The 17,829-nt window shown below is 43.3% G+C and overlaps 1 protein-coding gene across 7 annotated transcripts in view; it reads right to left on the bottom strand.

Moving 5' to 3' along the window:
* Positions 1-17,829, bottom strand: part of LOC122489490 (adenylate cyclase type 10-like) — a 51,636-nt gene that overhangs the window by 1,373 nt on the left and 32,434 nt on the right. For 3 of the 7 annotated variants that reach the window (XM_043591326.1, XM_043591324.1, XM_043591325.1), the window contains exons 19-30: positions 17,431-17,706; positions 16,272-16,601; positions 11,013-11,076; positions 9,586-9,805; positions 9,102-9,227; positions 5,778-5,950; positions 4,718-4,874; positions 2,560-2,764; positions 2,374-2,470; positions 1,100-1,218; positions 720-837; positions 109-307 (exon numbers count right to left, since the gene is read on the bottom strand). In XM_043591326.1, the coding sequence (XP_043447261.1) occupies positions 109-307; positions 720-837; positions 1,100-1,218; positions 2,374-2,470; positions 2,560-2,764; positions 4,718-4,874; positions 5,778-5,950; positions 9,102-9,227; positions 9,586-9,805; positions 11,013-11,076; positions 16,272-16,601; positions 17,431-17,706 (2,084 nt within the window). The other 4 variants (XM_043591327.1, XR_006298926.1, XR_006298927.1 and 1 more) reach the window with 4 other exon arrangements.

Genomic DNA, 17,829 nt, shown 5'->3' with positions numbered 1-17,829 from the left:
AGAAGCAGCAAGGAGAAGAGGAAGTGGGAGATGTAGGCATCAGAAAGAGCATCACAGGATCAAACTAGAACTTAGGTGTCAGGGGAAGGACAGTAGAGAAACAGGTACCTTGAGGGCCTGCCTGCGAGTCTCTGGGAGAGTATGCATGAAGACATCTTCTGGCATTTTTTGTAACATCAGCACATGGCACTCTAGGAATCGGACAAAGCCATGCGAACCAAACAGTGAGGCATTGGTTCTTTTCACCAACTGGTGAGCTTTGGAGAAGTGCTGCTCAAACAGATCCCACTGAGAGTCTTGGGCAAACCTGGAGGGAAAGAGGCACAGCTCGCAGCTCGATCCCCTGCTTACCGACCTTGGCTCTTTCACAGAACCATCATTTCTTTCAGGCCGTAAGACCCCCTGCGTGCTCAGCGCTGTGATGCTGGCAAGTGGCCAAGTGACTCACATGAAGGAGACTTAAAAGGAGACTGTGGGTTACCCAGCACTTAAATGTAACCTTCGACTTAGCTCTCAACCTATAGGCCCGAACCTGCTAAGGGACGAGAAGAACCCCTCTACTAAGATGGGAGGGATGAGAGGGAAAGGTCTTTAGGAGTAGTTTAGAGATGCAGAATAGCCCTGCCTGGAGAGGTAAAAGGCAGTAGCTTAAATGACCCCCATGGTGTCCTTAATTTTCTAGCCTGTCCCACCGAGTAAGACTCTGGTACCCACATTACCACATGGCCAGAGACGAGTGGACCCCCAGCATGACATTACTCTGAGAGTTCAGAATGCAGCTGTGTTCATAGCGTTGAATGAAATGCAGACACTCGCTGAAGGGCCGACATAGCAATCCTGTGGACAGAGAAGGTAACCAGGCGAGGATCAGTTATCCACCGTAGGAACTGGTACAGAAGGTGTGTGTACAGGGGAGCGGATAACACCTGAAATGCAGACATCCTGAATCACAATGTGATTCCTAGACTTTAAGGAACCAGGGGTTGGGGCAGGGGCCAGGCCCAAGGGACAGGCTCATGACTACCTGTGTTCCAAACACAGAGCCCTATCCAAGGTCTGAATCCTTTAGGAATATAGCAGAGCCCTACACAAGATTTACCTTTTCCATAGAGCAGCAGATCTAAGCAAGCAGAATAGAAGCAGGCCAGGCCAAGGACATCATGACCCTGGGAAATGAGCACCCACTGGCTCTCCAGCACATGGACACACAGGTCAAATCTGCCAAGAGACAGAGCTACTGGGGCCAGCTAGAGAGTATGGAGGATGGTACAGGAGAGAAGGGGATCTTACATCTTCAAAGAAGTCTAACATCCCTATATTTCCCCACCTGGGCTCTATTTATATAGAAAGTATCTGTGCCTGAGATCAGACCTGCCTCTAAGCAAAGGAAGTGGGGGGAAATGCCTGAGACGGTTTCTAGGTTCTTTCCTGAACTACTGCAATTACCTACCTCTCTGTAGAGAAATGAAGGAGGAGGAGGAGGAGGAGGAGGAAAAGGAGGAGGAGGAAAAGGAGGAGGAGGAGGAGGAGGAGGAGGAGGAAGAGGAGGAGGAGGAAGAGGAGGAAGAGGAGGAAGAGGAGGAGGAGGAGGAGGAGGAGGAGGAGGAGGAAGAGGAGGAGGAAGAGGAAGAGGAGGAGGAGGAAGAGGAGGAAGAGGAGGAAGAGGAGGAGGAGGAGGAAGAGGAGGAGGAGGAAGAGGAGGAGGAGGAAGAGGAGGAGGAGGAAGAGGAGGAGGAGGAGGAAGAGGAGGAGGAGGAGGAAGAGGAGGAGGAGGAGGAAGAGGAGGAGGAAGAGGAAGAGGAGGAGGAGGAGGAGGAGGAGGAGGGAGGAGGAGGAGGAGGGGGGAGGGGAGGAGGAGGGGGAGAAAGGGGAGGATGAGGGGGAGGGGGAGGAGGAGAAGAGAAAGTGGGAAAAAGGAGGGGAAGGGGGAAAAGGAAGGAGAAGGGTGAGGAAGGAGGGGGGAGGGGGGAGGGGAGAGGGGAGGAGAGGGGAGGAGAGGGGAGGGGAGGGGAGAGGAGGGGAGGGGAGGGGAGAGGAGGGAAGGGGAGGGGAGAGGAGGGGAGGGGAGGGGAGGGGAGAGGAGGAGAGGAGAGGAGAGGGGAGAGGAGAGGAGAGGGGAGAGGAGAGGAGAGAGGAGAGAGGAGGAGAGAGGAGAAGAGAGGAGAGGAGAGGACAGGAGAGGAGAAGAGAAGAATATGTTGCAGCTCAGACTCTGCCTTTCCATTCCCGAACCCCACACTTAAGACAATGCTTCCTGGAATGACTAGAGAAAAGACAGCCTGGCTGTAAGAATGGAACAGCATCTCCCTCTCCATTTCAGATACCCTCCCCTCTTAGGCAACAAATACAAATGGCAGAAAATGATCTTAATACTTTTTCTTCAGAAATGCAGATCTGAAGAGAACTGACAGAACCAGAGTCTCCAGAGCTGGTTTCTTGAGGTGTCTGCACATCTCACGAGCTTGAAAACCTAAGGAGGTTAAAGAGCATCGTGTGAGGTCTAGCTGTGAACCTGGCCTCTCTAAAAGCCCTAGGACCGCCAGCCCTAAGCCCCATTACCCAGCTTGATGGAGAAGTCGAGATGGCCGAGGCAGAGCTTGGTATAGGCCAAGGCCTGCATGAGCTGGGCCGTGGCCAACAGTCCCTCCCTGGAGAACCAACATAGGCTGCTCTTCTGAATAGCCACCTGCTCACAGTGCAGCCACCTGTCCCTGTCACCCATATTCTGGGAGAATTGGGACAGGGCCACATAGGTGGAGACAACCTGCAGGTAAACAAACATGGGCCAAAATATTCTGACTGTGCATTCATGCCACACCTCCACCTTGTCCCTTTCCTGCAGAAGAGCCCTCTGTGGTGCCTTGCTGCTCACTTGCTTGGGACCTGCTGATCATTCCCACCACCTGATCTTCAAACAAACCACTTTTTCTACTGCCCCTCTTTTTGTTTTCTGAGCCCAGACTTCCCCCTCAAAACACTGGCCAAACTGTACTTCTGTGTTTTCTCTAATGAAGGCTTCTGATGCTTGCTCCTTAGCACTCTTCAGAACTGCTGCCTAGATGTCTAGTATAAGTATGTGCACATTTGACATCATTGATGACTCTCTTCTTAAAACACCGTCTTCGCTAGGTTTTTGAGGACATGAGATTCTCTTTGAAACTGCTCAGTTTCTTTTGCCAATTTCTGCTTATGACCCTGAACTCCTAACATTGGAACACCCGTTATGTGCCAGGCACTAATCTTGATTCCAGGAAAACAGACAATAGATCAGTGAAATATACAGAATGTTAGGTGATAATAAATGCAATGGAGAAAAATTACCTAGCTTCATGGCTTTTAGTACCATTTACACACTGATGAGCCATGAATTTCTATTTCCCAGCCCAGACCTCTCAAATATACCCCACATTCATATATTTAATTGCCTACTTAACATCTCCATCTATATGTCTAATAGGTATCTCAAATTAAACATGTCTAAAACCTGGTTCCAGTCTTCCCCCCCCGCCCCCCCATCTGCTCCTTCTGCACAGTGCCCCATCCCAATTAAGAGCACTTCTATCCCGCTAGAAGTCCAATCAATCTCAGGATTATCCTGGACTCTTTTCTCTCTCCCATCCCAGAACGGATCCAAGAGTGAATCCTGTTGGTTCTCTCTGGACAGAAGACCACCCCTCCCCACTTCCTCTGCCACCACAATCCAAGCCAACTATCTCTTGCCTGTATCATTTACCATAGCCTCCTATCTTGCGTCCCTGCTTTCCCTCTTGCCTCCTTCAGTTGATTCTCAACACAGCAGACAGAACGATCTTATTAAAATATAAGTGGACTCTGTCACTCCTCTTCTCAGAACTTGCCCCCGGCTTCCTGTCTTCTTTAAAGTCCAAACCCCAACTGTTGCTCCAGAGGCCAGCACCATCTGCCATCAACCCCCTCCCTGGCTCTCTGACTCATCTCCTGGTTCAGTCTCCTCCCCTCTAGTCGCACCGGCCTCCTCACCGCTCCTCAAACACAGAGAGCATGCCTTGTGCATTCACTGTGCCTTCTGCCTGTCCACTCTTCTCCCTCATAGCCAAGTGGCTTACTTTCTCATCTCTTCAGAGATTTGCCCAAATGTCACCTGCCCAGTGAGGCTTTCCCTAGCACCTTGTTTAAAACTGCACCCCACCCCCAGCTCCCAGAACCCCATGGCCCCTTGTCACCCCTTAATTTTTCTCCATCAAGTTTATTACCACCTAGCATTCTATGTATTTCACTGATCTGTTGTCTGTTTTCCTAAAATCAAGATTAGTGCCTGGCACATAATGGGTGTTCATCAAATATTTATGGAACATATGGATAAAAAAGAGAGACAGACAGATGGACACTAAAATTAGGAAGATGTTTCCCTTCCTTCTTTTTTCCTAAGTCAGCAATTCTAATCCTTTTTTAGCTCATGGACTTCTTTGAGAATCTGCTGAAAGCTGTGACTCCTTCCCTACCTCCCACCACTTCTGAACATATGCACAAAAGCTGACATTCAGTTCAGGGAACTCACAGATAGCCAAACCTGGAAACCCACCTAAAAACTGCAATATGAGAGATGCTGCTCAAGCATGTGATCGGTATGTCCCATTAATTCTGGGTTATTGTGGAACCGTGTTAAACCCAGGAATCTCTCTCCCTAGCATTTTAGGTTTCTGAGTGAGGTCCAGCCGTAAAGCAAGGACTTGCTCACCGGGGCTCCGCTTGCCAACTCCTCAGCAGAGTTCTTCTGCATAAGAGTGGCAAGGCCGGCGAACCTGCGGCTGCTGGTCGTGGTCTCCAGGTTGTAGAGCTGCCAGAGCAGGGAGAGACAGCGCACCCGCTGCTGCAGGACTGCCAGCTTCTTCTTACTGTGAGGAAGCGCAGAGTGATTAGTGTGCCTTCAGTCTGCACCGGTGCCCAACTGTCCCTCCCCACAAAAATCCCAATCTACTCATCAGGGGACCTTCTACAGACTTTCAAACTCAGAAATGCTCCCAGGATCCCATTACTTCTAACCCCATAAGCCTTTTGAAACCTTTTTTTTTTTTTTAAGTAGGCTCCACACCCAGCATAGGGTGTGATTAACAGTCATGTGCTCTACTGACTGAGCCAGCTTAGGTGGTCCAAGCTGACTGGAAAAATTCAGAGAAGTATTTTTAAAAAGTTCATTCTTTGAATTGCTATTTTGAATAGATTTCCTATTATTACAGCTCAATAACTGGGTAGCAATTTAGTATTTTTATATAGAACAGAAATAATATTAAATTGCTACATATATGTAGATATGCCTATGTGTATGTTTGTATACACACATACATATGTGTATCTTGATTTGAAAGAGACAGGGTAACATGTATCTTTGTTTGAAAAATACAGCGTAACACCATGCTTCAAAAAGAAAAGAAGTCCTGGGACACCTGGATGGCTCAGCTGGTTAAGCGTCTGACTCTTGATTTTGGCTCAGGTCACGATCTCACAGTTCTGTGAGTTTGAACCTTACACTGGGCTCTGCGCTGACAGTGCAGAGCCTGCTTGGGATTCTCTCTCCCTCTTTCTCTGTCCCTCCCCAACCATACTCTCTTTCTCAAAAAAAAAAAAAAGTCCTCATTCTGCTACATTTCATTGGCTCAGAGAGTAAGGTAGAGAAACTAGGACCGTTATATGCTTGAAAAGCAGAGTCTTAGGTCAATATGGGCAACACTTCAAGTTGGGTCCTAGTTTAGTTCTCTGTGATCATAAGGGGACCGCGATGACTTGGCCAGGCTCCTCACTTCTCACTAGGGTTGCCTGGAGATCGGCTGAGTGAACAGGAACGCCAGTATTTTTCCAGGAATGTTTGTAAAAGAACACCAAACCAGGTCCAAGGGAAACTCCTTTTCAGCAGTTGAAGGCCTTGCCTGGCCAATTTTTTGGCTAGGGTGATCTGTCCCATGTTGAAACATACCTGGAGACAGGGAAAATGAGAAATGGTAATGTAAACATGGGAAGAGTACTACGGATGAGGCTCTGGACTTAACACACTGGCTCCTTCATTTGGGGCCATTTGGGTACTTGGGCTGCTGAGGTGCTGGAGTGAGTGAACCACAGCAGGGTCTGGCTGCACTAAGGAGCACCAGGAGGACTGTGCACGCGGAAAGGAGAAAACAGGATTGTGGAGAAAACACACTCCTTTCTCATGTCCCACATGTTTGTCAGTGAATAGAGGAAGGCTGTGATTTAGAAAGTGATACTGCCAGACTGAGATGGGACTGTCATTTGAGTAGAGACTCAGATGCTTCAGATGCTATTGAATGGATCTGAAATATCACCAAATTCTTTCTCTGTCTTACTAAATAGTGCACCCACCACTGTGTATTGGGGGCAGGTGCAGGAACTGAAGAACCTTGAGGTTATCATAGCCTTCACATTTTAAGACTAAACGCTCCAAGAAGGTAAGAGAGCCTATGGTGATTCCAGAACAATCTTGGGAAGACTGCACAATAACTTCTTCTTGTAAAGGGAGAGAAATAATTATTTAACATTGCTTCAAAGACATCTGGATTGAAACACAAATAATGTGGAAATCTCTAATAATTCTTTTTGGCATTCACAGGCATTACACATGCTGAGCTGTCCTGAGTTATTCTTACACAACAAATAAATTTACTCCTTACACTGCCTTTGTGTAATAAAGTGTCCTTTATTACACTGTCCTTTGTAAATAAAGTGTCTTATGGCATGCTTTCCCCAGAATTTCTATTTGTTATACAAATCTCATTCCCTGGGGAAATCTGATATGATACAGAATGATCTATGAAGTATATATATTTCTTTAAGTAAGATGTAGAATGGGACATAGAGAGCTCCCATTTGTATGTAACAAAGGAAAGAGACCATTTACATTTATGTGTGCCAAGGTAGAGTACCTAAAGATACATAATCTGGGGAGGGGACACAGTAGCTGAGTGATGGGGTTGAGGGGGTACTTTCAAATATATGTTCTTTTTTCCCCCCTAGATTTATTGAGATGTAGTTGACCATAATATTGTGTAAGTTTAAGGTGTACAACATGATGATTTTTTATTGAGATAGAACATATAATGTATTAGTTTTAGGTATTCAACATAAATTTTTTTTCTCGATGAGGACTTTTAATATCTATTAGCAATTTTCAAAAACATAATAAAGTATTGTTAACTATAGTCACTATGCTGTATGTTACATCCCTAGGACTTATTTGTCTTATAACTTGAAGTTTGTACCTTTTGACCACTTTAACCCAAATTTTGTCCACCCCCCCAAACTGTCCTAAAATTAGTTTACATATACTCCATTGAGCAAAGGGCATGAATAAGCAATTCACAGAAAAATAAGTGACCGATAAACCGATAAAAATAATGTACCTTATTAAGAAATACATATTAAAGTACAATCTAACTTTCATCTACGGATTAGTAAGTTAAAAATTTTTTTTTAACGTTTATTCATTATTGAGAGATAGAAACTGAGCATGAGCAGGGGAGGGGCAGAGAGAGGGGGAGACACAGAATCTGAAGCAGGCTCCAGGCTCTGAGTCGTCAGCACAGAGCCCAACGTGGGGCTCAAACTCACAAACCGTGAGATCATGACCTGAGCCAAAGTCAGGTCAACCTGACTGAGCTCAACCCACTGAGCCACCCAGGTGCCCCGGATTAGCAAGTTTAAAACAGACTGATAACATCTGGTGTTAGTAAGGATGTGAAGAAATGGGGAAAATTGGATTTGATAATCAGACAGTTTCCATCTTACAATGGTTTGACTTGATTTTTTGACTTTACGATGGTGTGAAAGTGACACGAATTCAAAGAAACTATACTTTGCATTTTGATCTTTTTATGGGTAGCAACATATGATGGTATGACACTCTTGTATGCTGGGTGGCAGCAGTAGGAGCACTCCCAGTCAGCCCCAGAATCATAAGGGTGAACAATCAATGCATTTACACTTCTGTTTTTCACTTTCAGTACACTACTCAATAAGTTACATGAGATATTCAACACTTTATTATAAAACAGGCTTTGTGTTAGATGATTTTGCCCAACTGTAGGCTAATGTAAGTATTCTCACCCAGTAATGTTTAAGGTAAGCCAGGCTAAACTACAATGTTTGGTAGGTTAGGTGTATTAATTAAATGCATTTTCAATTTGTGATGGATTGGGTTTGGCTAAATGATATTTTCAACTTATCATGGGTTTATGGCGATGTAACCCCATCATAAGTTGAGGAAAATGTGTCATTTTGATGGACAATTTGGCAATATATTTATTAAATGTAAAATCATTCATCTTCCACCTTAGCATTTCTACCTCTGGAAATTTCTCTTCTAGGAACATTCTTACAAGGGAAAAAAGAGCTATTTACAAGAATATTCACTGTAGCAATGTTTATAGTAACCTCAAATTAGAGACAACCTAAATGCATATAAAGAAGGGACTGATTAAATAAAGTTTGATACATGCATACAATGGATTACTTGGCAACTGTAACTGGATGTGTACCAACATGCAAAAATGTTCATTCAGTCTGTACTGTTGGGAATATAAATCAACTGCAGATGAAAGAGAATGTAGGATATGATTCTATTTAAAAAATAAGAGGGGCGCCTGGGTGGCTCAGTCAGTTAAGCGTCCAACATCGGCTCAGGTCATGACCTTCCAGTTTGTGAGTTCGAGCCCCGTGTCAGGCTCTGTGCTGACAGCTCAGAGCCTGGAACTGATTTTGGATGCTGTGTCTCCCTCTCCCTGTCTCTCCCCCACTCATGCTCTCTCTCTCAAAAATGAATAAAACATTAAAAAAATAATAAAAAATAAAAAATAACAGAAAATAATAATGATATGACCATGTGTATATATTTGGTGGAATTTGCACCACATTATTAACCATGCTGGGGATAACATGGAGGTCTTTTCACTTTCTACAAATTGTGTATTGCTAGGTTTCAAATTTGTTAAATCTATTATCACATTATCACACTTGTTATTGCATACAAAAAACCCCAGAGAGATCTTTAAAAAGAAATAATAGCGGAACCCTCAAGGAGAAATAACTCAAACTTCAGGGTCACCCCCTGCCCTCACCTCTGACCGAAGACAGCAGAAAGTGGCCTCCTCAAACTGACAGATCTTCACCTTGTGCTTTTTCAAAAACGAGAAGGCTGAAGGCTGGCCCAGAAGACTGCTTGCCTTCCTCAAATAAAAGAAGGCCTCCAAACAAGACAAGGGATGGAGAAACAGAATTAGGATTTGGGTGACACTAGTGGTGCGATTAGGATGAAGGCTGGAGTAAGGTTGTGCTGAGGTCAAGATGTGAATTGGAATCAGGGTTGGGTTCAGAGTTATGGGGAGTGGACGGCACGTGCAAGTCAGGGGCAGGGCCGGCAGCAGTTGGCACTCTTGGACTGGCACCTTCCCACTTCCTGTTTTCTCCTAACTCCCTTCCAGCTCCTTTCTCTCTCCACTTTCCTCCGTTTTTCACCCAAGTTCACTCTGACAGTAAGAAAGCCCACCCAAACTCCCCAGGTGCAAGGGATCGGCTGAGGGGCAGGGAGCAGAGCTTGCTCACCATGTAATTATCTGACAGGTCCAAGGAGGCAGCGGCGGCCTCCAGCAGGTAATAAAATGCACATGTGGCTTCTCCGATGACCAGGCAATGCCGGGTGAGGGGTGAGAGCACTAACTTCAGGATTTCCTCACAGTGACAGGGCTTTGTGGTCAACATGTCTTTCTCGGGGCTGGTCTGAGCCAGCTTCCTGTTCACCTGATCCAGGAACTCTTCCTCTGTTCTTTGTGGAGAGAAGATAAACTGAGAGTGGCCGCAAAGCAGCCACTCTTCTCAGGGCATCCCCAGGTCTCCGGAACCACTTTTTCCAGAAAGCTTTCCTTTATAACTCATTAATTCTATGTTTAGCCTTCCCCTCCATCACTCCATGAGTTTTTGAAAATCAGGGACTTGATCTATCATGTCAAAGCCCTATTAGGGATTTTAAAAAAAACCCTAAAGTCAATCTAAGTACCTCACAAACTAAGTGGGGAAACAATCACGTTGAAGAGTAAACTAACAACGTATGAAATAAACACATGAAAATGACACAAGGCAACAAGCAATAATACATTTGTCTATTAGCATATCTGAACTTTGTCATAGCACATTTGAACATTATTTTACACAACACCATCTTATCCTACAATGACCCTTTCAGACAGGCATAAACTACCTTCCTTTTACCGATGAGGAAACTGAGGCTTGGAGAGCCTGAGTGCCTTCCGAATGACCTCACAGCTACTGAATGGAACCAAGACTAGAGCTCACTTCTCTGACTCCTAGTGCAGTGAACTTTTCACAGGCATGAGTTCAAAAGAGTTTAGATCTCTCTGAGATGGACATATGGGAACTGAGGAGGGCTCTGAAGAATGGTGAACACTCTGATAAGTAGGAGGATGTGGAAGCCACTTAGTATTTCAGAAAGGGGGGATTGTGTGAGTAAAGATATACAGGTTGAGTGTGGGAAGGATTCATGTAGAATACAGATTTTTGTTTGAAAACCATAAGAAATCAGGTTGGATAAAAGGACAGAAAACTCCAGCATGGCTGGTGAATTCAAGGTAGGGATATTTAAAATTGATGGGCTAGGCATTAGAATGCCAGGAGGCACGTGATTAGGAAATGTAAATTCATTTTAATATCATCCAGAGCCAAACATAATTGAGAAGGCAAATTTTTAGTGGAGAAAACAATCTGCTATGTGTACAATGCATTTGAAAGCTATTAAATGAAGCTTTTTCTAAACACTAAGAAATAATTTCCTCACAAAGAATCAAAAATTGCCTTTCCAATTCTGTTAACTTGAACTCTGGGCTGAGTACAAGGCTCACTACTCCTGGGTGGTCAGAAGCCTTCCTGGTCTGCAGTTGAGGTGAGTGCCCCAGGTTAATAGTCACCTGTGTCTCACTTCCCGGCCCCCCACACCCACTGTCAGCATCTCCCTTTACCTGCAGTGTTCACGTGTGAAGGCCTCCTGACTTCTGCATTCTTTTGTCTGGAACTGAAAACTATCTGCAGGGGAAAAAAAAGATTATCATCTTTAATTATCCATCTTTGTATTAACTGAGACATTTTGAATTCCTGACTACCTCTCCTCTGCAGCTTAGTTCATGAGCTAATTGCCGCCCCCATTGTTCAAATGGTAAGGTTTAGTATCAGCCTACACACAAAATATGATGGTAGATTACAAATTCCTTAATCCTTCAAGTAGTAACTCCTCTTAAACCTCCCAAACCAGTCCCTAATTCTATTTGCTAGAGAGATGAATAAAGAATATGTCCATCTGGTTTGATGGCTACTGCTATTTTTTTAAATATTTATTTATTTTTGAGAGAGAGCAAGTGAGCAGGGGATGGGCAGAGAGAGGGGGGTAGAGAGGATCTGAAGCAGGGTCCGTGCTGACAGGAGAGCCCGACGCCGGGCTTGAACTCACAAACTGTGAGATCTGAGCCAAAGTCAGACGTTTAACTTACTGAACCACTCAGGCTCCCCGATGGCTACTTCTAACAGAAGAAATCCTTGAATACATGCGTATAGAGTTTATGACCAGATGGCAGTGGGCCACAGAGCGAGGCCTAGTGAGGAAAATCATGAGGGCACAAGATGCCGTAGTCCACTGGAGTCTCAGTGGCCAGTAGTGGTTTTCAGCTTTACCTATCTGGCCTTAAACAGCCTTTATCCCTCAGATTTTGACTCTTCCTCTGCAGCTGCTTTCTCACAGATCAAAAAGCAAAAACTGGGATTGATGTGGAGAGATTACCGTTAGGGCTCAGAAGCACTGCTGGCGGGTTTGAAAGGGCACCTCAGAGAATTGTTATAGGGAGGACTTGTGTAAAGTAAAAGGACCAGTTGTCTGATTATTGAATGATGTCAAAAAGGTAGGGTAAAGTAAGGCTAAGGAAACCAAGGAACCTGGGGTTTGGCAGCATTACCATAATACACAGTTTCCAGGGGCACCATCACATCCTAGCATGATTAGCACCCTCTAGATTTGTGCAGTACCTGGTCTTCACAGCCATGCACAGAGGCCCTGAGTGTAGGAAGCATCCTCAGGGTTTGGTTGTGCTGGGAAGGTCCTGAGCCTCTCTCATACAGACGGACCAGGCTGTGTAACCTAAAGCTGACACTGACCTCTCAAAAGGAAAGAGTCATATAGGAAATATGAATAATAGAGTAATTTCTTCACAATCCTAGACCAGGACATTCACTGTTACTTTCCTCTTTTGTCCTTGGAAAGCACAAAAGTGCAAATGCCCAAAGAGCTCATCAGCCAATGACCAATTTTTCCAAGTCACCAGTGTACCTTCACAGTCATCAGAATGTATAGCTAGAACAGACATTAGGATAACAGATTAACTCCTGATTTTAGTCCTTTACTACCAACAATTCACCATCTCTTCCCTACCCCTCTCCCCTGTCAACACCAGCTTCTATCAAAGTAGAAAAAGATAAGATCTGGTTGGGGCTTGATGGCTGTCTTCAATTATGGAAGAAGGCATGACTCGATTTGCATTTCCTTGATGATCAGCGATGTTGAGCATCCTTTCATGTGTCTGTTGGCCAGCTGTATTTCTTTGGAGGAATGTCTACTTATGCCTTCTGCCCATTTTTTAATTGGATTTTTTGCTTTTTGGGTGTTGAGTTTTCTAAGTTCCTTATATATTTTGGATACTAACCCTTTATCAGATAATGCCATTTGCAAATAACTTTTCTCATTCCGTAAGTTGCCTTTTAGTTTTGTTGATTGTTTCCTTCACTGTGTGGGAGTTTTTTATTTTGATGTAGTCCCAATCGTTTATTTTTGCTTTTGTTTCCCTTGCCTCAGGAGACATATCTAGAAAGACGATGCTATGGCTGATGTCAAAGAGGTTACTGCCTGTGTTCTCTTCTCGGATTTTTATGGTATCAGGTCTTCACATTTAGGTCTTTAACCCATTGTGTTTATTTTTTATTTTTTTATATAATTTATTGTCAAATTGGTTTCCATACAACACCCAGTTCTCATCCCAACAGGTGCCCTCCTCAATGCCCATCACCCACTTTCCCCTCTCCCCCACGCCCCCATCAACCCTCTGTTTGTTCTCCGTATTTAAGAGTCTTTTATGGTTTGCCTCCTTCCCTCTCTGTAACTTTTTTTCCCCCTTCCCCTCCCCCATGGTCTTCTGTTAAGTTTCTCAGCATCTTCATATGAGTGAAAACATATGGTATCTGTCTCTCTGCCTGACTTATGTCACTTAGCATAATACTCTCCAGTTCCATCCACGTTGCTAGAAGTGGGCAGATTTCATTCTTTCTCATTGCCAAGTATTATTCCATTGTATGTAAAAACCACAACTTCTTTATCCATTCATCAGTTGATGGACATTTAGGCTCTTTCCATAATTTGGCTATTGTTGAAAGTGCTGCTGTAAACATTAGGGTACAAGTGCCCCTACGCATCAGCACTCCTGTATCCTGTATCTTGGGTAAATTCCTAGCAGTGTTATTGTTGGATCATAGGGTAGATCTATTTTTAATTTTTTGAGGAACATCCACACTGTTTTCCAGAGCAGCTGCACCAGTTTGCATTCCTACCAACAGTGCAAGAGGGTTCCCATTTCTCCACATCCTCTCCAGCATCTTAGTCTACTGATTTGTTCATTTTAGCCACTCTGATCAGCATGAGATGGTATCTCAGTGTGGTTTTGATTTGTATTTCCCTGATGAGGAGTGACATTGAGCATCTTTTCATGTGCCTGTTGGCCATCTGGATGTCTTCTTTAGAAAAGTGTCTATTAATGGCTTCTGCCCATTTCTTCACTGGATTATTTGTTTTTCAGGTGTGGAATTTGGTGAGTTCTTTATAGATTTTGGATACTAGCCCTGTATCTGATATGTCATTTGCAAATATCTTTTCCCACTCCATCGGTTGCCTTTTAGTTTTGTTGATTGTTTCCTTTGCAGTGCAGAAGCTTTTTATCTTGATGAGGCCCCAATAGTTCATTTTTGCCTTTAATTTCCTTGCCTCTGGAGATGTGTTGAGTAAGAAATTGCTGCAGCTGAGGTCAGAGAGTCTTTAGCCCATTTTGAATTTATTTTTGTGTATGGTGTAAGAAAGTAATCCAGTTTCATTCTTTTGCATGTTTGCTGTCCAGTTTTTCCAAAACCATTTGTTGAAGAGATGGTCTTTTTCCCAATGGATATTCTTTGCTGCTTTGCCGAAGATTAATTGACCATGTAAGTGTGGGTTCATTTCTGAGTTTTCTATTCTGCTCTATTGATATATGTGTCTATTTTCGTGCCAGTAACAGTTTTGAGGACTACAGCTCTGTAATATAACTTGAGATCCAGAATTGCAATGCCTCCAGCTTTGTTTTTCTTTTTCAAAGTTGCTTTGGCTATTCGGTATCTTTTGTGGTTCCATACAAATTTTAGGATGGTTTGTTCTAGCTCTGTGAAAAATGCTGCTGGTATTTTAATAGGGATTGCATTAAATGTGTAGATTGCTTTTGGCAGTATAGACATTTTAACAATATTTGTTCTTCCAAGCCATGAGCATGGAAGGTCTTTCCATTTCTTTGCATTATCTTCACTTACAATCAGGGAAATGCAAAGCAAAACTACAATGAGATATCACCTCACACCTGTCAGAACGGCTAAAATCAACAACACGAGAAACAACAGGTGATGGTGAGGATGTGGAGAAGGGGGAACCCTCTTACACTGTTGGTGGGAATATAAACTGGTGCAGCCACTGTGGAGAACAGTATGGAGGTTCCTCAAAAAGTTAAAAATAAAACTACCCCATGATCCAGCAATCACACTACTAGGTATTTACCCAAAGAGTACAAAAATAATAATTCAAAGGGATACATACATCCTGATGTTTATAGCAGCATTGTCTATAACAGCCAAATTATGGAAACAGCCCATGTATATGTGGTATATGTATACAATGGAATATTAGTCAGCCATAAAAAATATGAAACCTTGTCATTTGCCATGACATGGATGGAGTTAGAGAGTATTATGCTAAGCGGGATAAGTCAGTCAGAGAAAGATACATAGTTTATGATTTCTCTCATATGTGGAATTTAATAAACGAAACAAATGAGCAAAGAGGAAAAGAGAGAGAGAGAGAGAGAGAGAGAGAGAGAGAGAGAGAGAGAGGTAAACCAAGAAACAGACTCTTAACATAGAAAACAAACTGATGGTTACTAGAGGCAAGGTGGGTGGAGGAATGGGGGAAATAGGTGATGGGCACTTGTGATGAGCACCAGGTGTCATATGGAAGTGTTCAATCACTATATTGTACATTTGAAGCTAATATCACACTGTACATTAACTGGAATTTACATAAAAACTTCAAGAAAAAGGAAGGTACAACTCTGAAAAATTGGTGAAGTTTCAAGAAGGTAGATTTCACCTTGATGTAAGAAGCTTTCTAACAGCTGTTGGCAATGAAATAGGCTGTCCAATAACTGAAAATGTTAAAACAAAAAAGGATGAACACTCATTTAGGATGTGGGAGAAGGGCTTTGGGAAACACCCATTCACTAATCCAAACTTCTTCAAGTAACTAACTCCTATTTATCCCTGAATTCTCACTTCTGGCATTATTTCCCTCACGGGAAAGTTCTCTCCTACTCACTTCTCAGACTGGGAGAAGGGCCCCTTCTCTACGTACCTCAATGCCTAGGTATGCTATTTTCATTGCCTTTACCATCCCATATTGGAATTCTCTACTTATATATCAACCCCAAAACTGGTAATTTCAGGGACCCAGTCTTATTCATTTTGTATTCTTAATTTTAGATGAAGCATCTGATACATACAAGGGCCCCATATATGTGTACATCGTTGAATAATTATAATAATAAAAAAAACAATAACTAAAATGTATTGAGCACTAACCATGTGCCTGGCACTATTCAAAGCACATTATATATATTTTAACTTATTTCATTCTCACAGCAACTCTATGAAATTGGTAATTTCCCCCAATTAATTGAGGTTAAGTAACTTGCCCAAGACTGCCACCCAAAACAAGCGTGATCTCTTTTTAACTATGGGCTTACATTTTTCTTATTTCTGGTGCTTCAGGGATAAATGGATCTTTCTGCCTATTTTTCTCCCTAATCTGATTCCACCTTTTGGATAAAGAGCTCCAAGTACATGAATAAAGAGAAGCGCTGCCCACAAGTCCTCTTTCTGTCCCCTGGGTTTACCTTGGGGAGAAGGCAGCTGCAGTCTGTCTGTGATCACCTGTGTTAGTACTGAGCCAGTATCTTTGTAACTACAGAACCGGGAGGTCCCACTGCAGCTCTTAGTAGAACAGATGGCAAAACGGTGGAAGGGGACAAAGTCCCCGCCATGACAGTTCCCGCAGCGGCAGGCCAAGTCTCGGAGAAAGCAGGCACATTCGAGGTGCAGGGCTATCTGCTGTGCCCGGGGCCACAGCTCCCACGCGGCTTCCCGTAAGAGCGGCACTCCAAATTCTAGCACCTCTGTCTGAGGTAGGGATAGTTCCTCTTGTGGACTGAGAGGAGAGTCAGCATCTGAAATACAGGAAAATCCAAGTCTCCCTTAAAGGCCTTTTATGCTATCAGTAGAAAACTCCCAAGCACATGCTGCTAGTTTATAAGAAAATTTTACATGTAATTCCTCTGTACAAAGTATATTACACCAATCTGAGAGTGGCATATCTAGTACCCAGTACCACAGAGAAGAAAGGATCAGTGGTATGGAAGTACACAGAATAGATTTCTTAGTTGTTCTTCGTAAACTGAGTTTTACTACAAATTACTATAAGCATCAAGTCATCAGAAATGCGCTATTCAAATATAAGGCCCAAACTATTTCAAACGCAAAGGGAAATTGTGTGTGGAGTATATGTGCTTTGGATAGTCTATGCCACAATTTTATTCTTTCATGTGGAGAATTCAAGATTGCAAGCCATTTAATGTATATCTGGCTTTGTTCATGACTGTTTTGGTACCAGATGTGTTCATTTCTAAAATTCAGAACAGTTTATCTTTTTCTTGTAAATTTCTAAAATTAGGAATAGTTGATCCTTTTTCTTATTATTTTTATCTAGAAGGCAATAAAGGGTTATAATAAGATTTTCTGAACACACAGATACTTAAGACATGGGCTTAACAAGGAGCTAGAATTCTTGGAATTAAGACAATTTGGAAAAATACAGGTTATTCACTCACTATAATCATGGCTCCTTTGTGATTAAAATGACCACCTTCCCCCATTTCTTAGCCATAGTTTTAAGAGACTGAGGCCCGTGATATAGGATACTGATGTTGTTGCTGAACACAGATATTCCCTCTTAAGGCTCTGTGCTCAGGTGAGAAAAAGGGAGCAGCTCTTCCTCACCGGACTTTTTCTTCTTCTCCTCTTTGGTTTGTTCAATAATCTTGATAGAGGAAGGCACTAATATTGACTCGGCAGGAAGCTCTTGACTCTTGTTGAACCAGAGGAACACATGAATATCCACAAGAACCTTCAGCACCTGAAGCAGCTTATTTTTATCCCAGCCAGGCAGGAGGTGCTGCAATAGATCTATTTGAAAGGAGTGACCAATGACTGCAGCACACTTAACCAGCAACTGCTCCTCTGGGCTTAATTGATCCAGCTGGTTTACTGCTATTTCTGGGGGGAAAAAGAGCAATGAATGAACTTTCTACAAACACAGGATACGTTGTGTTGATAATCTGTTCACTTAAAAAAAAGGGCTTGCTTTTTGTCCTCCCCCTTCCACACTCAGTCTAACCT

The sequence above is a fragment of the Prionailurus bengalensis genome, chromosome B2 (assembly GCF_016509475.1).
Source record: "Prionailurus bengalensis isolate Pbe53 chromosome B2, Fcat_Pben_1.1_paternal_pri, whole genome shotgun sequence".
Taxonomy (NCBI): Eukaryota; Metazoa; Chordata; class Mammalia; order Carnivora; family Felidae; genus Prionailurus; species Prionailurus bengalensis.
The sequence above is the reverse complement of the archived record's forward strand: the minus strand, read 5'-3'. Positions and strand labels throughout refer to the sequence as shown.